Consider the following 26,682-nt stretch of genomic DNA (forward strand, 5'->3'; position numbering starts at 1 on the left):
TACAGGACATACCTGGGTAATTTTCCATATTGCTGGATAGATGCCAGTGATGTAGCTGCACTGGAACAGCTTGCCTAGGGGCGCCCGAACATCTGAAGCACAAGTCTTCAGTACTGTTACCAGAATAATGTCGGGGTCCATGGCCTTTGCAGTAATCAGTGCCTTCAGCCGCTTCTTGATATCACGTGAGGTCAATCGAATTGGCTGAAGACTGACATCTGTGATGCTGGGGACCTCTGGAGGAAACTGAGATGAATTATCCACTTGGCACACAGGTGGACTGGAGAAAGTGATAGGAGGGTGCTGAACCGGGGTTTAAATATGGGGAGCGATTCTCCGATATTGACGCCAAGTATTCGCGCCGTCGTGTTTCACACCGGTGCAAATGCAGCCCGGGCACGACCTATTCTGGCCCCCATAGGGGGCCAGCACGGCACTGGTGCACGCCACTCGCCAACCTGCACATGTGCAGTTGGGCTGCGCCATCCTGCGCATGCACGGGGAACGTCTTATGCGTGCCGGCCCCAACCCAACATGGAGTCGGTGTTCAGTGGCCGGCCGCGCCAGGAAGTAGGCCCGGGGGGTGAGAGGCTGGCCCGCCAATTGGTGGGCCCCGATCGCGGGCCAGACTCCATCGGAGGCCCCCCGGTGTCAGCACGTCGTGGCGTGGTTGCTCCGATTCTCCGGCCCAGCGTGGGGCTCGGAGAATCGTCCCCCCGGTGCTGGGACCTTTGAACCCATCAACTGAATCTGGCGCGGGATCCACATTCTGGTCAGTGGACCAGTTGCTACCAGATTTGCTTGCCAGTCTAAAAATGGGAGAATTCCGCCCAATTACCTTTATCTTTTTCTGTTACAATTTGTCTTTCATGCTCCATTTTTGTATAAGTATTTTTATTTTCTATTATCGCCAAGCAAATAGTCAATGAATGTATTCTTCATCAGCAATTTATCACAGAATGAGTTAATGGTTCAGCCTGCTAACCTAAACATAGTTGAGAATAAAGATTCAGAATTTGATTTATGGACGACTCAATCTGCTTCTGGTAATTGTCGCTCAGCTGTTTATATTAGTAAAGGTGTTGAATAAACTAAAACAGGTTAATTGAATCGATATTGCACTTCTGGTTTATTTAAACAACCTCAAGTCTCAGACAAAAGCCTTAGTAATCTTTCTATCATCATTGTGTACTGAAGAACATTTATTTTAAACAATTCATTACTAACAATTATTAACATATTTTGTTTATTTTCTCTCCATCCTCTTGAGTTGTAATGTCATAAACAAAGACTATTGATCTAAAGGCTATTGTGTATCAGGCATACTCTGTAACACGCCCCACAGTGCATGTTGGCAGACAAGTGAATGTTACTGTTTTGTACAAAACCCTTACAACCTGCAGACAGAGAATACAATTATCTAATCAAGCTAACATCTAAAAGGTGATAGGATTGCATGTTAATCCACTTGTTTCATCTTATCTCAATTTTGAAAAGTATTTGTTCTCTCTTTTAAACCATTAGCTTGCAATACCTATTCACTTATTTGGTAGTGAACGTTGCATGACCAATACTTTCATTGAGAGTGAGTTTAACGTTGGCTATATCCAGGTAACTACAATTGTTACAGTGCAAAAATATGCAATGAAGGATAAAACTGGAGCATAATCTTACATAGAACATTACAACGCAGTCCTTCGGCCCATGATGTTGCACCATCCTGTGAAACCCCTCTAAAGTCCCTCTACACTATTCCCTTATCGTCCATATGTTTATCCAATGACTATTTGAATGCGTTTAGTGTTGGCGAGTCCAGTACTGTTGCAGGCAGGGCATTCCACGCCCTTACTACTCTCTGAATAAAGAACCTACCTCTGACATCTGTCCTGTATCTATCTCCCCTCAATTTAAAGCTATGTCCCCTCGTGCTGGACATCACCATCCGAGGAAAAAGGCTCTATTTAATCCTCTGATCATCTTGTATGCCTCAATTAAGTCCCCTCTTAACCTTCTTCTCTCTAACGAAAACAGCCTCAAGTCCTTCAGACTTTCCTCATATGATCTTCCCTCCACACCAGGCAACATTCTGGTACTTCTGGTACATACTTTTTTTTAATTTAGAGTGCCCAATGTTTTCGAGTTAAGGGGCAATTTAGCATGGCCAATCCACCTATCCTGCACATCTTTTGGGTTGTGGGGGTGAAACCCACGCAAACACGGGGAGAATGTGCAAACTCCACACAGACAGTGACCCAGGGCTGGGATTCGAACCCGGGTCCTCAGCGCCATAGGCAGCAATGCTAACCACTGTGCCACCGTGCTGCCCACTTCTGGTACATACTTGTGGATATTTATTTACAGAGGCACACATTGCAAACATGCGCTTCCAAACCCAATAACCACAGCTGCAGTCCACCTCTGTGTATAGGAGCACAAGTGAATCCTCAATTCATGCCCACCTCTGGAATACCAAATTAACACGGCTACTCTTCCTCATTGTTCACCTCTAAGATTTTCAGGTTAACACCTGTGGAAACACACCTTTGCATAAGGTTGGTGCTCATTCATTGAGAGTCCAGAGATTGAGAATTGCAAGCAAGCAAAACACATCAAATGAAAAGCAGTCCATTTATACACCAGAGGGAAAGTCAGGATATTTCTAGGCTATCCACTTCTCATGGAACAGCGACTGAAGAGAAATTGTGATATAATAATCTAATAATTTAAACTGTGTGGAGGATGGACAGTAATTATATCTGTAGTAATACTGGACTGTGTGGAGAAGGGGAGATGATAGTATCCATCCAGTGCTACACTTTGTTAAGTGAGAAATATCATAGCATTGCCAACTGCACTCCTCATTGTGAGATTGGAAGTGAGGAGGCATTTAATCGGGCAGGATGGTGGCGGTCGGACACCGCTACCTTCCCGCCTCCACCCCTAATACGTCTATGATGGAAAGGCCTTGGACAACCTATACACACATGACTGTGTGGCAAGATTTAACTCCAATTCTATCTATAAGTTTGCGGATGATATGACTGTGGTGGACTGCATCTCAAACAACAACGAATCAGACTACAAGAGGGAGATAAATCACTTGGTTGCATGATGTACCGGAAACAATCTCTCTCTAAATGTTAGAAAGACCAAGGAACTGATCATCGACTTCAGGAAGCGCAGCACGACACACAGTCCTATCTGCATCAATGGCTCCGAAGTGGAGATGGTCGATAGCTTTACGTTCATGGGGGGGTCACCATCACCAACAGTCTGTCCTGATCCACTCACGTTGATGCAACATACTGCTTCTGTCATCACAGTAATAAGGCACAATTATAACAAATACTCATGCACACGCTAAAGACTAACTTACTTCTACCATTAAACGACTAATACTTATCTAAGAAGGAACAGGCAAGGTCAGGGAACAAAGCCTTCGTTCCGTTCTGGTCTGCAACTTCTTGTTACTACTGGTCGGCACGGGTATAAGTAATGCCTGGGTCAAGGTAACGATCGTTGTTTGGCACTTACTTATCGATGGCTGCTGCTCGACGGCTGGTGTAAAAGACAGGAGTCGGAGGCCGGAGACAGGAGACCGAACCATGTGCGGGAGCTTCTTTTATAGGTCCCAGGAGGTCCGTGCCCCTTGGGGCGGGCTTCCTCACCTGCTAGGGATCGATTGGGCCTTTCCCCAATCGATATGATTTGAACCCCCCCTATCCTAGGGTCGTTCCTTGATGGCTGGGGCAGTTCTTAGGACTCATTGTCCTGGTTTTGCTGGCTCCATCGTGTCTGCTTCTCTATTGAAAGTATCAATAGATACTTGAGTGTATCTATTGTGCCCGGGACTGTCCCGGTATCACCTCATTAGTATGTAGATGGCTTTCCCATTAACAGCGCTGCCTGAACTCTGCAGCTGTCGGAAAACTGGTTTTTGCAAGTGTCTCAATGCTGAAAGCTTCTGCAAGCTGTTTGCTCTTTACTATGTCCGTTTTTCCCTGTATTCTTTGCAGTCTTCCATTTTGTGTTACTGGTGTCCATCTTAGATGGCTACAGTAGAAAATGGCAAAATGCCGATTTTGGTATGAAAACCGATGCAATTCCCACCAGCCCCGATGATGTGATCAGGCCCATAATTTATTTTTAAAATAAATTTAGAGTACCCAATTATTTTTTTCCAATTAAGGGGCAATTTAGTGTGGCTAGTCCACCTACCCTGCACATTTTTGGGTTGTGGAGGCGGAACCCACGCAGACACGGGGAGAACGAGCAAACATCACATGGACAGTGACCCAGAGCCAGGATCGAACCTAGAACCTCGGCGCTGTGAGGCAACAGGGCTAACCCACTGTGCCACCGTGCTGCCCTGCACCATAATTTCTGGGCACATGGAAAAATATTGTTTCCCATTGTCATGATATGCAGACATGCAGATAATGATATGCAGACAGGCACAGACAGGCAGCTAACGAACACAGAAAACAGGACATGACCAATGAGCAGGCAGGACACTCAGGTGTGGTATCTCACGAGAAAAGGCATGAGGCATTCACACTCCGCCTCTTTCCACTGATGAATATCTACATAGTGAGTCAGGGTGTAATTACAGTATCACACCTCCAGCACGTGGCTAAGAGCTAGTCTGGTTCAGTCAGACAGAGTAACCACACTTAGGTTAGCAGAGAGTCGAACTCATAGAGAACTGTGCTAACTGTTCTACTGGTTCAATAAATCAGATTGAACTAACTTCAAGGTGTGGAGTCTCTTTTGGTTAAAGCTGCATCCAGTTGCAGCCTGTCTTATCCCAGAGCACATAACACAAGACCCATGTAATTAACGCCGCACCTGAGATGCGAAACATCTGATTTGGCCACCCTGGAGGTCACCTAAGCACTTCAATCAAGGAGGCGCTGCATTTAAATAGCTCCACAGCACTTACTCTTATTCAAACTAGGGGCTGGTTTAGCTCACTGAGCTAAATCGCTGGCTTTAAAGCAGACCAAGCAGGCCAGCAGCGCGGGTTCAATTCCCGTACCAGCCTCCCCGGACAGGTGCCGGAACGTGGCGACTAGGGGCTTTTCACAGTAACTTCATTGAAGCCTACTCGTGACAATAAGCGATTTTCATTTCATTTCATTTTTTCATTTCAACCAGGAGGATGGCAGAAAGGAAACCTGCCCCTCAATTTACAGGTGGGGCCCTCACCCATATGCTGGATGCCGTGGAGGGAAGGTATGTAACAATTTACCTCCATGATGGCAAGAGACCCTCCAGCAAGGTTACGAATCCTGCCTGGGGGACAGTCAAGCATTGGCCAGTGCCAGCAACCTGCAGAAGAGCGATGCAGTGCCACAAGAAGCTGAACGACCTACTCTGTTCTGCCAGGGTAATTTCTCCTATTTCCTCTCAACACTCCATCTTGTCATCATCCCTCGGAATGTCACCTCGATCCCACATGCTGCCACCTCCCAGGGCCCACTCTCACCCCCAGCATTCCTTATCAGAACCCATCCCTGCTTTTGTGCAGTGCCCACACAGGCCAGGGATTATGGGCATCTGACCCATCAGGCATTCAGCTCACATCATCCCCATTTATCTCCGTGCAGGATACTCGAGCTGAGGATCCTCACTCCTTTTGACGAGAGCGCCCTGGAGCTCGCAGGGGAGGAGTAGGAGTGGGCCTATGCTGAGGGCGAGGTGTGTCTGCAAGGGAAAAGTGAGGAGCCATTACTGCACATTCATCCAGATGACCAAACGGAAGTGAGTTCTGTGTATGCCAAACCCTTAACCTGACACATCACCTGAACAGACTGGCCCCTCCACCAACAGTGTCCCACCGCCCACCCTCAACACGATATTGGAGGAGATGTCATAGGAGGGCACCGAAGAAGCATCACGGCTATCACCCACACCATCCACCATTGCTGAGAGACACACCTCGGTGGACAACCTTATCAGGCAGGCTTCTGGGTCACTATCTGGTGAGCACCACACTGCTTCTAATGCACCTCAGGTGGAGGCAGGGACATCCCAGGGATCAGACAGTCAGAGGTCTGCTGGATCCCAGGACTCAGCTGTGCCCCAGCCAGGTACAATGGCTATCTGCTTCAGGAAGAGGCATAGCTAACAGGCACCCTTACTCATGTTGCATCAGACAGAGATCGCATTGCTCTCATGCCTCAACAGTTAAACCTCCTGGACAGCTACTCCAGTGGTTGAGCTCCGCCTGCCCCCAACCCCAGGGTGGGCACCATGCTGATTGCTCTTTCAGGGTCCCGGGCAGCACTGCCAGGGTGCCTGGGTGGCGGTGCCAAGTTGCCAGGGAGAATTCCAGGCTGCCACCCTAGCTCCCGAGAAAGACACCCCACTTCCCATCACGACTGGTTCATGACTTTGAACCGATACCACTCAATGCCCAGTTGAGCCCTCGCTGGGAGGCCAGTGAATCCTGGGCCCCAGGTGAATTGAGCAAGAGCATATTTAAATAATTCATTAAATATGCACTTCTGTGTCATGCGAGACATTTCGAGCGTCGCAAATCTCGCAAGAGACCGCTCGCGATGTTCAACTGCCTCGTCCTGACACATGTCAAGCGCGATGAGGCAGCTGACTCGCACCCGTGTTTTCAATTTGAGTTCGCTGTGGAAGATCCAATTTATATTGAGCACCTCCATTCAGGTGGCATGCGCTTAGCAAATAACTAACAGTTAATCTGCCAAGGCCATCTCTGTCTCAAGAATTTAGTTTGCATTGTATAGATGCGTTCCAGATCCTCCAGGTGTGCAGTAATTTGAAAGCCAATACAGTTTCCAGTTACGAAGACAAAAGCCTTCAATTTATATATATATTCATGAGCAGTGTGGCATTGTTTTCAAATAAATATACGTAAAAGCAACAACAACAGATTGCATTTATAATAATTAAGTCCACGAAGCCTCATGTCGAGGTATCAGAACAGATAATGAAAAGCTTGGTTAAAGAATTTGGCTTCAGGGAGCTTTGACAAAGTGTCATCGGGCTCGAAACGTTAGCTCTTTTCTCTCCATTCAGATGCTGCCAGATCTGCTGAGATTTTCCAGCATTTTCTCTTTGTTTACAGTTTCCAGTAATCCGCAGTAATTTTATTAGGTAGTGAGGTGAACAGGTTTAGGGAAGGTATTCCAGCAGAAGCAGTTGAAAGCACATCAACCATAGAGTGATGCCAACATTGGAGGAGCATAGAGAAGTGCGGCACAGTAGCACAGTGGTTAGCACTGCTGCTTCACAGTGGCAGGGACCCGGGTTCAATTCACGGCTTGGGTCACTGTGTGTGCGGAGTCTGCACGTTCTCCCCGTGTCCGCGTGCGTTTCCCCTGGGTGCTCCGGTTTCCTCCCACTGTCCAAAGATGTGCAGGTTTGGGGGATTGGCCATGCTAAATTGGCCCAAAGTGTCCAATGGTTAGGTGGGATTGCGGGAATAGGGATTGGGGTTGGGCCTAGGTAGAGTGCTCTTTCAGAGGGGCAGTTCAGACTTGATGGGCCGAATGGCCTCCTTCTGCACTGTAGGCATTCTATGAGTCAAAAGGGATGCCACAGCAGTAAACATACAGATAAACCTGTTCTGATTGTTGCATGGAAACAAAAGTCTGGAAATAATTGATTCTAACAAAAAATATAAAAGATAAATTTCAGCTGCAGTTATTAATCTAATTTAACTGGTGCATAATGCTTTCTGTAAAGATAAAGCTTGCTTTTGTTGGAATGGACACAGCCTGCAACTGAAGCTATTTCTACTGCTAGTTCCTTTGGTACACAACCTGTTAAGCAAGGCCTGCACAGCAATGTGGTGTGTTAATGTGTATATGAAGGCTTCAGTCTATATCAGAGGCCACAAAATTCCAATTGGTCTGCCCAAGTTAGTGCCAGTTCCTTTCCAGACATTGAAATAAATCTAAATGAGAACAAAGAGCAGAAGGAAATTCCTTTAACCTGGAAGCAGCAAAATGGAGTAAAAATAGGAAAGGCACACATCAGACATGTAACGTAGGGTGAGAACGCTTTTCTCTCGAGAATGTAGTGTCCTCGTCTGTGTTCCCCTGGGATTCCCTTCAGCTGAAACAATTGTTATTTTGTTTTATAACAGTGGAGCTTCCATTAGACTCAGCCGCCTTGCTGGCATCTGCTCTGTCTCATAGCTGAGTCAATGCCAGCAAGACCTGAAGCAATATAGGACAGGAAAGAGCTGTGTTCTCCAGCTGCATGCCTGTCTCTCATGTGAATGCAGGCTGTGCTGATATTGATCTGCCTGCTCAGAAATGCAGATTTCCACCACTGTCAATGTGGTGTTTCAAATTGAAATAGCTCTCATTCTAATTTGTTTTTGGTTTGCAGTACTCGATATTTACCCTGATTGGAAATAAAATTTCCCAAATAAATACCTGTAAAAAGAGAGCGGGAAAAAAGTCTACTTAAATGGAAGTAAGTAAGTTCTCAGGTTCTAGTAAAAATAAATTAAATAAAATTCCCAACCGCAATTTAACAGGTTATGCAGCCATTTAATAATGTGATTATATCTTTGTGCTCCGGCCCCTACTTCAATTGATGGGGGCGGCACGGTGGCATAGTGGTTAGCATTGCTGCCTCACAGCGCCAGGGACCTGGGTTCAATTCGACCTTGGATGATCCTCTGTGTGGAGGTTACACTTTCTCCCAGGAGGGCCTGGGAAAAATAAAGGGGGTCAGAGCAGAAATTTGTGTTGACCCAGAGGCCCAGCCGAAATACTTCAGGGACCTGACCAGTCCATACGCCCTGCTTGCAAATGTAGATGACAAATTGAGACAGCTAGAGAGTTTGGGCATCAGTTGCCCAGTCCAGTTCGCGGAATAGGCAGTGGCAGTGGTTTGTGTGGCAATTATAAGATGACAGTAAACTGTGCCTCCCGCTTGGACCGATACCCCATAGCATAGAAGATCTGTAAGCAAAGTTGGCCGGGGTCATTCATTCGCGAAGCTCGACATACGTACCTTCAGTTGGAGTAAGACGCGCCATCTGGTAGTATGACACCATCAACACACATAGAGGGCAGCACGGTGGCACAGTGGTTAGCATTGTTGCCTGCGGCGCTGAGGACCTGGGTTCGAATCCCGGCCCTAGGTCACTGTCCGTGTGGAGTTTGCACATTCTCCCCGTGTCTGCGTGGGTTTCGCCCCCACAACCCAAAAGTGTGCAGGATAGGTGGATTGGCCACCCTAAATTGCCCCTTAATTGGAAAAAATAATTGGGTACTCTAAATTTTTAAAACAACACACATAGAGGGTTGTACGAGTACACCCGGATTCCCTTCAGAGTGTCATCAGCATGTGCTATTTTCCAGCGGCGACTTGACGGGACGGGGCATTATAGGCAATGGGAGTCGGCTAAGGGCATCTAGATGTTAATAGGTGCCAACAGTAGTCGCACTGGGCCGGTTTAGCTCACCTGGCTAGACAGTTGGTTTGTGATGCAAAACAAGGCCAGCAGCACGGGTTCAATTCCCGAACCAGCTGAGGTTATTCATAAAGGCCTTGCCTCCTCAATCTAGCCCCTCGCCTGAGGTGTGGTGATCCTCCGGTTAAGGAGGGCAACATGGTAGCACAAGTGGACAGCACTGTGGCTTCACAGCGCCAGGGTCCCAGGTTCAACTCTCCGCTGGGTCACTGTCTGTGAGGAGTCTTCACGTTCTCCCCACGTCTGCGTGGGTTTCCTCCGGGTGCTCCGGTTTCCTCCCACTGTCCAAAGATGTGCAGGTTAGGTGGATTGGCCATGCTAAATTGCCCTTAGTGACCAAAAAAGGTTTGATGGGGTTATTGGGTTACGGGGATAGGGTGGAAGTGAGGGCTTAAGTGGGTCGGTGCAGACTCGATGGGCCAAATGGCCTCCTTCTACACTGTATGTTCTGTGTATTACAGCAGCTACTGAGAAGTAGCATCTGGTAAACTTGGAAGAGGTCCTCGGATGGTTCTCTGACCCGGGCATCCGCCTGAAGAGGGGCAAGTGCATCTTCCAGGCAAAAGCGGTCACGTACCTTTGATAATACATTGATAAGGAGGGGTTGTACACAGTGGAGGAAAAGATCCAGGCTACCAGGGGAGTTCAGTCATCTGAAAGCAGCAAAAAGCTGAAGTCATTTTTTGGGACTTCAAAATGATTATGGGACGTCTGTCCTGAACCTGGCCACCTTGCTAGCGCCCCTGCATGCACTATTGAAGAAAAATCAAAAATGGGTATGGAAAGGGCCATAGGAGGAACAATTCGCCAGAGTGAAATGGCAGTTGTTGTCACCTAAACTATTGACACAGCACGATCCGTCAAGATCACTCACCCTAACATGTGATGCCTCCCAATAAAGCATTAGGGCTGTGTTCTCCCACCAGTGGGACAATGGTAGGGGACAGCAGATAACACACACTTCCAGAACCCTGGCCAATGCAAAGCGCCGCTATGTGAAAATTGAGAAGGAAGGACTGGCATGTGGTATACGCAGTAATAAAATCTCACTAGTATGTCCATGGACATCATTTCACGGTAATCACAGGCTATACGCCCTTACTTGGCATCTTTAAAGAAGACATTAATGATTCCAGCAATAGTCTCGGCCAGAATCCAATGCTGGGCACTACTGCGAGCACCTTTGAACATCGTCCAGGAGCACAGTTCACAGGACCAGATGTCAGCCGTCTCCCACTGCCTGTAAGTCCACCCCCCATCCCCACCAGTAGTGGGCAAAGTCATATTAACATTGAACTTCATGGACACCCTACCCATGATGGCCATACATATTTTCATGTGGAGCCAAAGAAACCCTGTGTTGGTGAAATTAGGCCATGTCATCTTGCACAGTGGGCTACAAGGAACACTCCCTGAGGAACTGTGGGCTTATCCTGCAAAGCAGCAGGAGTTCAGTGTGGAGGATGGCATTCTCCTGTGGGGAGCTCTCGTGGTCATCCTATGAGGGGTCAGCAAAGGGTGGGGGAAGGGAGTGGGGGGTTAACGGGGTCAAAATGGGGTAAGGCGGGACGTGACGGGCTGTTGGTGTCAGGAGGGTTGTGGCTATTTATTGAGTTGATGTGTTCTTCTGATATTTTGTGTACATATGTGAAAATGTGGTGAATAAAAAGGTGGAGAGAACCTTGGAAACGCTGGAGAAGGCAAAAGTTTTTGTACTGTATGATAGCACAGTTTAGACCTCCTCCAAAATTAAGATGGTGGGTGCCTAGATTAGGGAAGGAAGATAGAAACAATGTGATAAATATTGTGTTTTCCCAGTTAGGGCATAGACATTTACCAAAACTACAGGGGTTTGGAAAGGTGTGCCACTAACTATTGTATAACATCCACCAGGGTCTGAGATTACATTGAAGGGAGGGAACTGTATTCTTTTGTTGATCAAAAGGTCTGTCGGCCTAGTTCTGCTGTGAAAACTGGAGTGAAAAACCTGGCCAACCTATGCTTTACATAATCTGGTGTGATCTTTTAACACAAAGATGTGTTTATTGAAGGAATGCAACATCAATGTGAAGGCTCTTGAGATGTGAAAATATTTTGTTCCCTTTTACTGGGCCATATAACCCCCTAACATTCCATGTGGCTGCTCTGATCGTAAGCCCCGTACCACCCTGACCAGCCTGACCAGCCTGACCACCCTGACCAGCCTGACCACCCTGACCATCCTGGCCACCCTGACCACCCTGACCAGCCTGACCACCCTGACCAGCCTGACCAGCCTGACCACCCTGACCATCCTGACCAGCCTGACCACCCTGAACTGATATCGGAAGACTTTATAAAAGGGTCAGTAAATTGAATGGAAAAGAAAGCAAGGCCAAGAGGATCCATCACATAATGAAAATTGGCAAATACAAAACGTTCTTTGATTACTGTCAACACAGGAAATCCCTCCCACATCACTCCATCCCCTGAACAATTGTCACACTCACAAACCATTAGAACAAAAAACAAAGTGTGATAATAAAGCTTTAACTAAATATAACCATGAATCAAATCCTAGGGTGCAATTTAACTAAATAGGAACAAAGTCCCATAGTGAGAGCGTTTAGCCCCTGTTTCCTGCCACGTGCATCACCGAGAAACGCAACGCTATAAAACAGCACTCACGTTCAAGAGGGTCCTCAGCGGGAAATGCGACACCGACGCCGCACATAGCCCTGTTATGTGCACTGTGGAGTCTATCTATAGTGAGGCAGTGGACTCCCTCGTTCTCCCACCAAGTCACCCCACCATCTCCCTTGGGTTCTCTGGGATTTTCTTCTAATGAACCGCGGTCACTGGAACAAGGTCCAGCTGGCCCTCAAGCTGGTGCTGCTAGTCCAGTCCACCCACACCGATGCTGGACATGGACTGGAACCTGCAGTGCCGACTGAATGGCTCACTCGGCAGACTTCCGAGGGAATGGAGGGGCACACATGCCGCTCCTCCCTCCAAGTACTAAAGTGGTGATGGCGAAGGTAACAATACTTCTGACATGAAGGTGACCATAGACAGCCTCAGCATCAATGTCAGCAGAGTGGCACTATGCAGGCGGCAGAACTTCTCTGTCCTGTGGGACAGGAGGTATGCAGTGTGTTTCCTGCGGGAAACTCACACTGCTCTGGGCAACAAAGCCACATGGCTCCTGGAGTGCGAAGGGAGAGTCTACATGAGTCATCTGGCCTTCCATTCTGGCGGGGTGGCTATCTAATTGGCCCCGCACTTTTAGCTGGAGATCTTAGAGTTAAGGAGCTTGTGCCAGGACGATTGCTGCACCCAACGGCCCACGAGGGCGGGAGTGGTGCTTCACTTTGTCAATGTCTGTGCTCCCCGCCAAACCAGCAGCAAACAACTTCCTTTGAACAAGTGCCCACTCTTCTCGGCTCCATTGATGTGGGCGAGTACATTGTCCTCAGGGCCAGGGACCACCTCAGTATCCAGCGCTGCACGCCAGCAGTGGTGAAGTTGAGGGACCTGGACAGTGTGTTCACTTTCATGAGGCCTGGAGTCGAAGCATCTTGAATTGACTGCTTTTACATTTCAAGGGCATACATGTCCTGCATTCCATCGGCTTTTGTGCCGTAGGTGCCTTGCTAGGACCACCATCTGGTGTGGTCGGAACTTGTTCTGTCCTGCGCTCGGGCCGTGTCTGTTTACTGGAACTTTAACAACCTGCTTCTAGAGGATGAGCAGTACGTGAGCTTGTTTCATTGCTTATGATACAGCTGGAAAAGGAAGTGGGGAGGCTTCCCCCCTTTCAGGCCGGGGTGGATCATGGACAAGGCTCATGTCTGTGTCTTCTGTCAAGAGTATGCAAGGGGAGCCGGAAATCCAGAGTGGAGGAGTTGAGAAGGAGGTGCTCGACCTGGACTCACGCTTCAGCCTGATGAGGACGTACAGCTGACGTACAGAGAGAGGAAGGGTACGCTGAGGGACCTGCAACTCGCCAGGTCCCATGGTGCATATGTGAGGTCGTGGATCCACTTCCTTAAGAATCTGGACTGTGACTTTGCCTTCTTCTACTCGCTTTAAAAAAGACATGGGATCCGTCAGCAGTTCCTTACGCTGCTGGCCGATGATGGGTCCCTCGTCTTGGATCCGGAGGGCATCAAGACCCACTCCCAGAATTTCTACACTGCCCCTTAATCTCCGGATCCATCCAGTGAGGATGCTAGCAGAGTTTTGTGGGAGGACCTGCTGCAGGTCGGCCCAGAGGGCACTGGAAATCTTGATGCTCCTATCAGCCTGGGGGAGCTGAGCATCATCCTTGACAGCCTCTCCAGGGGTAAGACCCGGGACTGGACGGGCTGACTGAGGAATTCTTCTGGGCATTCTGCGGTGTCCTAGGGAGCAACTAGGCCTGGGCCCTGTGGGAGACCATCACAACAGGGGAGATGCCTCTTTGATGGCCCAGGGTTGTTATTGCCCTGCTGCCCAAGAAGGGGGATCACCACCTGTTGCAAAACTAGTGTCCCGACTCTCTCCTCAACATGAATTACAAACTCTTTGCCACATCAACGTCTTCCTATCTTGGCACCATACTGGATTACATGATTCATCCTGACCAGTCCTACACAGTCCTGGGTCGGACCATTTACAATGGCATCCATTGTATCTGGGATCTGATCCACCATTCCAAGAGGCTGGTGTGTTGCGCGCTTTCCTGTCTCAACCAGAAGTGGTTCAGCAGGGTGGATTACAAATACCTATTTGGAACTCTGTGGGTATTTGGGTTCGGAATGCACTATGTCACCAAGATCCGATCTCTGCAGTCAAACGCAGAGTGTCTTGTTAAGATTAACGGGTCCCTGACGGTGCCACTTCTCTTTGGGCAAGAAGTGCCCCAGGGCTGCCCCTTGTCTGGCCAACTGCATGGAGCCTTTTCTGCATCTCTTGCGGAGGAGGTTGTCGGGATTGATTTTGCATGAGCCAGACATCGGGGTGTTCACTTTGGCCTACGCTGGTGACATGCTCATGTTCACAGACCCAGCTGACCTGCGGAGAATGCGTGAGTGCCAGGCTGTGGGGCTTAGCCTACTCTCTAGCCTCCTATGCCAAGGCCAAGTGTTCCGGACACCTGGTCATCCGTGGCAGCTGGACCCCTCTCGGAGGAGCACAGGCCTTTCAGATGGAACAGGCCTCCTTTACTTGGGAGTCTATCTTTGCACAGCTGAGGAATCCTGGCCAGCGAATTGGGAGGAGCTGGAGGCCAAAGTCGTCCCTCGCCTGAGACGCTGGACAGGACTGCTCCAAGTGCTGTCTTACAGGGATCGAGTTCTGGTTATGAATCAGCTGATTGCCTCCATGTTGTGGTACCAGCTGGTCACTTTGACCCTTTCCCCTGACTTTATCACAAAACTCCAGAGAATACTCTTGCAGGTCTTCTGGCACAAAAGACTGCAATGGGTCGCTGTGAGTTCTGAATCTCCCGCTTAGGGTGGGCGGTCAGGCGCTGGTGTGCCTCTGTACCCAGATAATGTCCTTCCTCCTTCAGACCCTCTCCAGTGATGTCTATATGTCGAGCCCTCTCCTAGATGCTGTGCCCTGGAGATGAATTCATTTCTGCCAGGTGCACAGCCCATGACATGAAGCTCCTGTTCATAGACCTGACAGGTTTTCGCAACCTGCTTGCCTGTGGGTATCTAGCTCATAGCCAGTATCGTCCATGACCTCAAAACGGTCATGCTCGGACCTGACGTAGTCTCAAGGAACGGTAGATGTGCAGTGAACTCCTGCCTGAGCGCACCCTTGGTCAGATGGAATTTCATATTGGCCCCAAGACCCAAACTCCCCTTAGGGAACTGGAGCTCCACTGCCCAAGCTGCCTTGTGGAAATGCCCTCGATTCCCTTTCGTACTGCATGGAGGGATTTCCTGTAAGGTTGCTGCACGCCCTTCATTCGCTTGCCCTTGCCCGTCGCCCAGACATACCATGGTGCGCCTCATTGTCTTCCAGCAGTGGAGGTCCTCAGTGGAGCTCCCCCGACAGAAGAGTCCTGCCCCTTAACATTGGGGAACTGGGTGGAGGGTCTTGCACGCAATGGTCCCACACTACCTTAGGTTGCATTGGTTCACGGACTCCCAGGATGCCTGCCATTTTTGAGGCCTTGTGGAGTCTGTGGACCATGTGTATCTTAATCACATTTTAGTTTGTTGTTTTAAGTTTCATTTGGGATTTGTTTTTGTTCAAGGCAGTATTCCTTTAAGGGACTCCCCCTTTTAATTTGTCCCTCAGTTAGTTTGATGTAGTCTAATTGGTTTATACAAAATGTTGGAAACAGATTGAGATGGAAGTCAGGTTTTCTTCAAGTTGAGGTTGCAAAGAGCTTTTCGGAATCAACAAATTAGAAATGTGGAAAGATAACTTGACCACATTTTGTTTCTGTCAAATACTGATGTGGAGAAGCAAAGTGTATTCTTTATTTTGTATCATTACACAAAGTGAAATTTTACTTGTCAAACTAAGTGAAGCTGACCATATTGTTTCATGTTATTCACTGTGAAATAAAATACTTTGATCCACTTAACAATTCATATCAAACCTCACTTCTCCAAGCATTCATTTTGTCCACTTTTGGAGAGATTGTGCTCAGACTGGTATTGATATATCCTCTGGTTCTGCTCTCAAACAGGCAGAAATAGAACAGTGAGAGTCAGCCTCCAAGCAAAGCTGTTCAAACCACTTGTGATATTTTGCTATCATTTGGTCTCACAAGAAAGTTTCCAAAGCAGATCCAAATTTGTAACAGAGACATACACTGGAGTGGTGAGGAAATAGACAACACCTGTGAAAGACAAACGTGTACATTTAGTGAGCTGGAGGTGAAGCTTCAGATTCAGTATTTAAGTTAATCATTGTAAGATTGTCAGTGCTGTATGGTACACATACTGTTTCGTCCATCCTCTTGCTTTGTGCAGGGATGGATTGGTTTGCCTACCTTGCCACTCTTCCTTAATCCAGGGAACATTTCCTCATGTGGTTCCATGTATGATTTTCAGAGGAGGGAGCATTTATATTCGGCCACCTATTATCATATCTGTTGCACGGTAGCCTTAGGAGGATTTATTTCTGGCCGATACATATATGGGGCGAAATTCTACGACCCCCCGCAGGGTCGGAGAATCGGCCGGCGGCGGCGTTATTCCCGCTTCCGCCGGGTTTTTAATTCTCCGTGCGGCCAAAAACCGGCGTCGTGCAAATCCCGCCGGCAGCCTCTGAAAACAGCTGGCGCCGGCGGGATGTCATTGATTTTTAACAGACAGACATTCTCCGTGCCGGATGGGCCGAATTCCCGCCGATGTGGCCATGGGCCACGTCGGCGAAAAACAGAGTAGCTTTAAAACGGCGTCAACCATTGCTGATGGTTGACGCCGTTCAGTGACCTAGGGCGAGTGCGGGGGTAGAGGGGTGGATTGGGGGGGGGTTGCGGCGTTTGGCGGGGGGGGGGGGTTGCAGCATTTGGGGGGTGTTGCGGCGTTTTGGGGGGGTTGCGGCGTTTGGGGGGGTTGCGGCGTTTGGGGGGGGTTGCGGCGTTTGGGGGGGTTGCGGCGTTTGGGGGGGTTGCGGCGTTTGGCGGGGGGGGGTTGCAGCATTTGGGGGGTGTTGCGGCGTTTTGGGGGGGTTGCGGCGTTTGGGGGGGTTGCGGCGTTTGGGGGGGTTGCGGCGTTTGGGGGGGTTGCGGCGTTTGGGGGGGGTTGCGGCGTTTGGGGGGGTTGCGGCGTTTGGGGGGTTGCGGCGTTTGGGGGGGTTGCGGCGTTTGGGGGGGTTTGCGGCGTTTGGGGGGGTTGCGGCGTTTGGGGGGGTTGCGGCGTTTGGTGGGGGGGTTGCGGCGTTTGGGGGGGTTGCGGCGTTTGGTTGGGGGGTTGCGGCGTTTGGGGGGGTAGGGGTGGTGGGGAGGGGGGTAGGGGTGTTGGAGGGGGTAGGGGTGGTGAGGGGGTAGGGGCGTTGGTGGAGGGTAGGGGTGGTGAGGGGGGTTCTCCGGTCCCCAGAGAATCACCGCCAATCAGGCGCGCAAAGTTGACGTGGCGCGGTCGGGGGCCATTGAAAAAGACCTAAACTAAAGGGACTCCCCCACAGACCCCTAACTAAAGGGACCCCACAGAGACCTCCTATCTAAAGGGACCCCGCAGAGACCTCCTATCTAAAGGGAGCCCCCCCCGCCCCCGAGCCTCTAACTAAAGGAACCCCCCCCCACTATAGATCCCCCCCCTATAAGGGACCTCTAACTGGAAGCTAGAGAGCATTCCAGGCTGGGACAGTGAAAAAAAACTTCTTTTTCAACACACCTTGGCTCAGACACGGGAAGCACATTCGTGGAAAGAGAAAAGCAGTGACCTATGTTAAACCCCTCAGATCATTTAGCTACAAACCATGCATTCATCTTCGTGGGCTGTGATTGACAGCTTCCAGAAACATAGCTGTCAGCCTTGCTTCATTCATCTCCCTTCATGGGTGAGTAACTCTGAAGTGCTGTAACCACAATATTTACAAACAGTTCCTCGCCAACTGTGGCGGCGCTGGACACAGTCCGCAGCCGCCACACCGGGTTCCTGACCGCTGAGACCACATGTCAACCTCGCTGTTGAGAACTTGGCCCATCGGGGGCAGAGCATCGGGGGAGGGCCATCAGGTGACGCGCTAACGCCGTTCCAACGACGTGAGGCGCGTGATGTGAAGATGCCATTTTGGAGGGGATGGAGGATAGAAAACCGGCGTCAAACTGGTGCCGACCCGATTTGGATATCGGAAGGGATTCACTGCCCAATCACCCATTACTATATCGGCGTTGGGCAACGGTGAATCCGCCCAGAGTCACCCAAATGAAGAATCCCGGCCATTGAACATCTTATAGAGAATATTTTTGTTCTAAAACCACTTGCTTGCTGACCTGGTGAAAACATTAATAAGTAATTCACAATCAGCTATAGGACAGCCATGTTGTGACATTATGTCCATCAGGCCGCATAAACCTAGGTTGGGAAATCATGTGTAAAGTCAATAATTGTGCTACAAATACCTACTTTTATGAAGCAAAGGTAGCAGCAGATTTATCCTTCTTGCACCAATGTTGAACAACGCAATAGATCCTTTTAACAACACTGGTCCCTTTGCAAGCAAAGTAGAAAGATGCCAGTAAAATGTTTGTAATGTCAAGAATTTTCTAAACTGTCTACAGCATGGCACGACAAGGAAAAAGTTTCCTTGGACCTTGGCTTGTAAAAATAATATCTGTTTTTAAAAGTTTACAGGAGGATGTGGCTGGACTGATTTCACTCACATCCTGCAAACAAAAATCTTAATGGGCAGCTGATCAAAGTCTAGCAGCAAAATCATTTACAAGATGCCTGCGTTAAAAAAGAAACAACATTCCATTGCCTTTCCTCCTGGCTGATTAATGTGGTAAATTGGATGTACCAGCTGTAGGAATGCCTCATCGCAACATACTCCTCAGAGAACAACAGATGAAGCACCTACTGTTCCGTGGCTAAATGTTAACAGTTATAAGTAGGAAATCATTGAAAGGACATACCTCTCTTTAATAGTATTTCATATAATGAATTAGTCAGCATGATGCATTATGTCATTCCTTATAATTGTCTTGTGCTCATCAAGGTAAACTATGTTAGCATCAGAGAATACAACTGTCTCCCATTTAAAGTCTTAGCAACAACTAGTATCAGATCACATGTAACATGAGCTGCTACAAAGTGAAGCGCCCTCATCTCAGTCCCAATTGATATGCTTCAGTTCCAATCTTCGTGAAATGCTATCTTCAACATGACATCGCTCAGATCAATTGTAATCTTGCATTCCTTGGCTTAGATATTCCACACTGTTTTCAGCATTGTTTCAGTGTAAAATCAGGGCAAGTAATTGTTAGTAGCAAAATGTGACAGAAGGTAAAAGCAAATTACTGCGGGTGCTGGAATCTGAAACAAACAGAAAATACTGGACAATCTCAGCAGGTCTGGCAGCATCATGGAGAGAGAAGGGAGCTAACGTTTCCAGTCTGGATGACACTTTGTCAAAGCTCTGGTTTGAAGAAGGCTCTGGTTTTCCACGGAAGGTGCAAGTTTCCTTGTGTGTTTTTCACCTTCCTGCGAACTGTCCAACAGGTCCCAAGTGTTCTACTGCAGAAAACCCAGCAAGGAAGGATAGAACTGGAGCTGATGTTTACACACTTTTCTAAATTTTCATTCAGAAATGTTTTATAAACTTGCATCTTCAAACTCCAGTCTCAGCCTGTTCCAATATGTAGGAACATGATTCAATCTCCAGTTAATGCTCTGCACCTGCGTACAATAAAACATAATTAATATGCAATTATCGCCAAGTGCGCTCACTTACATGTAGCATGAAGAAAGAAACACTTGCATTCATTTGATGGGCTGTATTCTGCAGTCGCCCAGCCACGTGTTTCTCAGCTACGTGCTATTCGCTGGTGGCAGGATTCTATCTTCCTGCAACTTGTCATTGTAACCACCCCACGCCAGTTGGAAACGCATGGGCAGGGGTGCGCTGCCAGTGGGAAAAGTGAATCGTAATGACGGGACGGCACGGTGGCACAATGGTTAGCATTGCTGCCTCACAGCTCCAGGGTCCCGGGTTCAATTCTGGCCTCAGGTGATTGCCTGTGTGGAGTCTGCACGTTCTCCCCGTGTCTGCAGGGGTTTCCCCTGAGTGCTCCGGTTTCCTCCCACAGTCCAAAGCTGTGCCGGTTAGGTGCATTGGCCATGCTAAATTTGTGTCTAAAGGTTCAGTGGGGTTCCTGGATTACGGGAATAGCGTGGCGGGGTGGGCTTAAGCTTAAGCAGGGTGCTCTTTCCAAGGACTGGTGCAGACTCGATGGGCCGAATGGCTTCCTGCATTGTAAATTCTATGATTCAATGATTCCGTGATCTGAGAATTCTGACCGATATCTTTCAAGAGCAATGCAATACTTTTGAAGTACAGTCACTGTTGCAACTTGGCAGCCAATTTTTGCATGGTAATCTCTCAGAAGCAGTAATGTGATCATGACCAGATGATCTGTTTTTTATTGGAACGTTGACCGAGGGATAAACACTGGCCAGCATGCTAGCAATAATGGCAGGAATTCTTTAGCCGTTGTCATTCACTTTTCCCCCTGGCAGCACACTCTCCGCCCTTGGGTTTCCCAGCAGCATGGGCTGGCTTCAATGGGAAATCCCATTGACAAGCAGAGGGAAGACACAATCCCACCGAAATCACGAAAAACATGTCGCTGGGGAAAAGTGAATCCAGCCCAACCCAATGTATTCTTCAGAATATTACAATGAGAATGTTTGTGCCCACCTGAGAGAGTATATTAGTCCTCAGTTTAATGTCTTGTCTAAAAGACTGCACCTCTGACAGTGCATTAATCCCTCAGCATCACACTGGAGCATCAGCCTCGATGTTTGTGCTCAGGTCTTAAAGCACAGTCTTCTGACTCAGATGTGAATGTACTATCACTTGAGCCAATTTCTGCTATTGATAATTTCTATACCAATATTTAGCATTCGGCCTGCACAGACCTGGATCTGCTCTTGACAGTACGAGAACACAGTGAGATTTTCACCTCTGTTGACTTACTCACCATTCGATCCTGGGTCCTCAGCGCTGTAGGCAGCAGTGCTAACCACTGTGCCGCGTGCCGCCCGTGCCTTAGTGTTTCTCATAGGAAATTAAAATGGGGAGAGTTATTAACAAATCAGGTAAAACAAGTGTATGAGCATTCGTTTGAAAAAATATTGAATTCACTCTTAATATTTGTGTATTTCAAAGTTGCTACGTGCTTCTTTTCCTTTCCAGGATGTTTGTGATACAGAACATTGAAAACAGTAATCTACTCCTCCTGGTAACTGAGGCATACTGTGACTGCAGCATCTTCCCACCAGTCACGCTGGAACCAAAAGAAGTGAAATATATCCTTTACATAACATGTATTGCAACAGCTAGGGCAGGGGATGGTACCTTTTGTCAACTTGCGGCAAATCAAATTATTACTTTGGCCTTCTATAAATAAGAAAGCAAAAATATTTTAGAACTGCCATCTTTACTTCTTATTTAGACAAAAACTATTTCAGTGGACCTCTTACTAACTTTGTTCAAGCAGTTAACGGACATTTTCTTGTCAGTATTTTGCTTAGAGAACCACACAAGAGGATTGACCCTGGAGATATTCCTTCTATTAGCCCCCTGAAAGGAATCATGAGTAAGAGTGATGTATCATCAAAGGACTTTCCTTTGACGAGGTTGCTCTACTGAAAGACAATTTAACAAGGACTACATGAGTGGCAAATGTAACACAAATGTAAACATTAGCTGCTTGTGGATTGAATGTGTTTATGTGCCATTCTGACACCACACTGCCATTGACGTATTATTTGATGTAGGGGTATGATTCTGTTGTATGGGCCGGATGGTATGTTAATTTATTACAATGAGGTTCCCGATGGTGAACAGTGGGAAACACAGCCTGCCACTGATGGGGGGAGGAGACGTTTGCTTCCTGCTTTTACATTGATGTGAAATGCTACTTTAGCTTTCTAACAATATTTTCCCCTCTCATCGCCAAACCTGCTCAATGCAACAGGTGCAGAAAATCCAGTCACTGTCCCTGGCAACAACTGTGGGAACACTGCTTTCTCAGGGTCTGGCCCAGCAGAAAGCCTGCTGCAGAGATCTGGCAGCTACTCCTAGGGAATGCTGTCAACTCAAGCATGCCCCTATTTCATAGTATAATATATTAGAATCAGGATGGTACCACATGGTAGCAAATGAAGCAACTTTGCAACACATGAAAATCAGCCCCATGTTTTGCAGTTTACTAGAGTCCGGTGTTTATCTTGGCAAACTTAATGGAGGCCCCATAGGAGCAGGTGTAGGCCATTCAGCCCCTCTGGTCTGCTCCCCCAATTTAATTAGATTATGTTTGATCCTCTGCCTCAACACATTCTTCCCGCATCCCCCTTGATGTCATTGGTATCTAGTAATCTACTACTACTCAGTGCTGTTACGTGTTGATGGATAATCTCTACAAATATGCCAAAAATCCCTAATAGTTCCACTATTGACCATAAAACCGTAAGACATAGGTGCAGAAGTAGGCCATTCGGCCCATCAAGTCTGCTCCACCATTCACTGATATCACGACTGATCTGATATGATAATCCCCAGCTCCACGTTCCCACCTTATCCACATAATTCTTGATTCCCTTACTGATTAAAAATGTGTCTATCATAGCCTGGAACATACTTAATGACACAGCCTCTACAGCTCTCATGCGGTAAAGAATTCCACAGATTCACTACCCTCTGAGAGAAGAAATTCCTCCTCATCTCTGTCCTAAATGAGCAGCCCCTTACTCTGAGATTATTCCCTTTGGTCCTAAACTCTCCTGCAAGGGGAAACAACTTCTCAGCATCTACTCTGTCAAGTGCCCTGAGACTTCTATATATCTCAATAAGGTCACCTCTCATTCTTCTGAACTTCATGAAAAAATTCCTCCTTACCCGGGATCAACCTAGTGAACTTTAGTGGCCACAGCAGAGTCCAAACGAAAGACCTAAGTAAAACAGTTTTATTGTAAAGTAACTTTATACACAGTACATTTAAGGATCCAGCTGGACTACACATGCTTGGCTCTCATCTGGGCCGGCTTTTATACTAGAGTCTATTTACTCCCCTCAGCGGGGAACTCATATTCAGCAAGGCCCATGGGGAGGCTAATTGGTCCACCTCCGTAGGCCTTGTGTGGTTTCTTCCCTGGACTGACTCCAATGCCAGTGTACCTTTCCTTAGATTAAAAAGACCAAAACTGTTCACAGTATTCCATGTGTGTATTGATTCTTAACACCAGTGTAAATAACAAATCAGTTAAATGCGAACGTATGCGAACACAGAAGATAAGGCGTCGACCCGATTCCTGTCACGCATTCCATCCTGAGGTAAGATGTAATTCAGTATAAACCTGCACCATAAAAAGTCGATCCATATGCATAGGGTGCAATTAAGTGAAATACTTTTACAATCTGACAAGTATTCTTTGTTGCTGGTTTCCTGGCCCTGGATCACTGTCTGTGTGGAGTTTGTACATTCTCCCCGCGTCTGCGTGGGTTTCACCCCCACAACCCAAAGAAGTGCAGGTTAGGTGGATTGGCCACGCTAAATTGCCCCTTATTTGGGAAAAAAATAAGTGGGTACTCTAAATTTTAAAAAAGAGCAGTTTCACCATCATTTAGTGAGGCGTGATAACGCTTTATATATCTTACATGGATTTTAATTTTAAAGCACACCATTGGAGGATATCTGGAGGAGCAATAGGTTGGTGAATTAAACACAAAGCAATGGTAAATCATTGTTTTCTGTCCATCCTTCAATTCCCTCGCAGATTGTGCATTCATTCTTATCTGAAAGATCATGCATAGGGGGCTAAGTAATAAGTCATGTCTCCAAAAGATGAAGAGCAGTTAGGGTGGCACGGTGGTGCAGTGGTTAGCACTGCTGCCTCATGGCACCGAGGGCCTGGGATCGATCCCAGCCCTGGGTCACTGTCCGTGTGGAGTTTTGCACATTCTCCCCGTGTCTGCATGGGTTTCACCCCCACAACCCAAAGATGTGCAGGGTAGGTGGATTGGCCACGCTAAATTGCCCCTTAATTGAAAAGAAAAGAATTGGGTACTTTAAATTTATCGTAAAAAAAGAAGAGCATTTGACCAAGTCTCGGGAATATTGACAGGGGGACAGAAAGACAAATGACTAATTCCATACCCTCTGAACTAACTGCTAGGAATTGTATCAACCACAATACCTTACCTGTCAATTTTCTTTCCCCATTAGCATGGATGAGAATATCTTAGTTTAAGATCTAGTTGGCTCTGGTTGACTGATGAATGCAGAAAAGCTATGTGGCTGAGGTGCTGACTTTGTCCACAGAACTGTTTCTCGGCATAAGTCAGTATCTTCAGGAGATGTTTGGAAGAAGGTTTTAATAGAACGAGAAAGGACCTTAAATTCATGTTGTAATGACAAGTTATCTTCTCTCCACAGGAAAATGCAGAGGAGTGTGGAGGGGCATCAGGCATCTCTCTGGCTGCAACACTGCTAGCACTTAATCTGGGCATGGCTGTCGCTGTTTTACAATGATGAAGTCAAAGTGATGGTCACCATAAATCACACTGTTTTAGAAGCTTTTGTGAAGGCTGCACCTAAGACAAATCAATCAAGCTTATGTCCATTGGATTGTTAACAAACATATGCCACTGGCTGATATGAAAAGCTAAGGCTAGAAAAGAACTTTCCTAGACAAATTTCAACTTGTTTTCTTGTTTACCAAAGCACTCACATTCCTCTCACATTCATAGTATAATTGGAGAAACAACATAAAGGTTATTCCCTGCAAAGACATGGAGGAACAATCTCAAGACGAGGTTCCAATTAGTGAAAATTAAACCTGAAAAACAAATCCATCTCCTGTCTGGACTTTTGTTGTTGGCCAATGAAGGTACTATCTACTTGATAAGCAAATGGCTTTATTTCAGGAGCCTGTTAGTGTGCAATAGTGTCGTGAGGTTACCACAAATTATTCTTCCGTGTGGCTTGGACTTGGAAAAAAACCCTTTGCTCCCCTTTGTTTTATGGAAATTTGGAAAATGTATATGAAAATCTTCACTTGCTAAGAGTTTCAAACTTACCACAGAATAAATCCATTGTATAACATTATTCTGTCATTCTCCTTTTTATCAGTGTTTTCAACATTGAAAAAATGTTAAGCAACAGTCCAGTCAAAGAGCATGACTCAGAATGGAAAATTATTTCAACAGAGTTATATTTATAAAGCTCACTTACCACGGCCCTGCCCATGGTGCCTCCATTTCACAAGACAAGCTGTTGCAAAGTTGGATCATGAGCTGAACTATGACATGTTGCAAACAACATCTGGATCAGGGGCTTTGTAGCAGAAGTGGCAGACAGCAGCAAGTTTGCATGTTACTTGGATCCTTGCAAACTACTCCAGGAGAGATCTGTCACATCAGGCAGTATACAAGCACACAAGTAAGTACCAAGCCCTGTGTCTACGAAGGACAATAACGTTGCTAATCTTTCTGTAAAAAAGAAGAATCAACCAGGCAAGGAACATGATAGTGTTTGCTCAAGCTCAATTAAAACATTGGGTCTGTATGTTGTTCTGTACATTCCCCCTGTCTAAACACTTCTGCTGCCAAGGGAGCAGACAGTTAGCCTGCTTGGAGCATACCTATGATCAGCCAGAAGATGACATGCTGCCTCCCCACCGTTTCATCCACCATTTGCACAAAGATGGAGCAGTTGCAAAGCTAAAACCAGCTCATTATAAACAGCAAGTGTGCAAATAGAACCTTTGCCAATTACTCACTTCACGGTTCTAAGTCTCAGCATTCTAATGCCCAGAGTTATCCTAATTCTGCTGATATTTTGCTCTCTGCACAGCCCATGCAAATCACTTTCCATTGTACAGTATATCCATGATTACAACCTTCTTCAAGCTTGTACAAAATGCAATTATAGGGCAGCACGGTGGCGCAGTGGTTAGCATTGCCGCCTCATGGCGCTGAGGTCCAGGGTCGATCCCAGCTCTGGGTCACTGTTCGTGTGGAGTTTGCACATTCTCTTTGCACAAACCCATGTTTGTGTGGGTTTCGCCCCCACAACCCAAAGATGTGCAGGGTAGGTGAATTGGCCACGCTAAATTACCCCTTATTTGGAAATAAATTAATTGGGTACTCTAAATTTTTTTTTAAAGAAATGCAATTATATTTTCTCCCTCAACCAACAACCATTAGAAATGGTCAGTGATTATATTGTTGTTTGTGGGATCCTGCTGTGTACAAAATGGCTGCTATGTTTACCCACATAACAACAAGAATGGCACAATGTAACTCATCCTGTATGGTGCACTTGGGATTTATCTGAGTTTAAAAAGATGCTATGTAAATGTAATTTTTTTCTTCTTTAAAGACAGACTAACTAATTTAGAATTGATTTTGCATATCACATTGAAGCTACAGATTTCCCAGAAGGACTCTATTAAAAAGCAAGAATTGAAAAAGGAACATGATTAGACTATCTTTTATGGTCATTTTACATGGAAGGTTTTTTTTACCAGTTGTATGTATGTTTCCTAATCATTATC

General features: G+C 47.0%; 1 protein-coding gene across 4 annotated transcripts in view; it reads left to right on the plus strand.

Moving 5' to 3' along the window:
• Positions 1 to 25,232, plus strand: part of cacna2d4a (calcium channel, voltage-dependent, alpha 2/delta subunit 4a) — a 591,407-nt gene extending 566,175 nt beyond the window's left edge. For all 4 annotated transcript variants that reach the window (XM_038781413.1, XM_038781415.1, XM_038781414.1 and 1 more), the window contains 3 exons: positions 21,320 to 21,432; positions 23,376 to 23,458; positions 24,561 to 25,232. In XM_038781413.1, the coding sequence (XP_038637341.1) occupies positions 21,320 to 21,432; positions 23,376 to 23,458; positions 24,561 to 24,656 (292 nt within the window). In that variant the 3' untranslated portion in view covers positions 24,657 to 25,232. The remainder of the gene's footprint in view (positions 1 to 21,319; positions 21,433 to 23,375; positions 23,459 to 24,560) is intronic.
• Positions 25,233 to 26,682: the final 1,450 nt, after the last annotated feature.

The sequence above is a fragment of the Scyliorhinus canicula genome, chromosome 20 (assembly GCF_902713615.1).
Source record: "Scyliorhinus canicula chromosome 20, sScyCan1.1, whole genome shotgun sequence".
Lineage (NCBI taxonomy): Eukaryota > Metazoa > Chordata > Chondrichthyes > Carcharhiniformes > Scyliorhinidae > Scyliorhinus > Scyliorhinus canicula.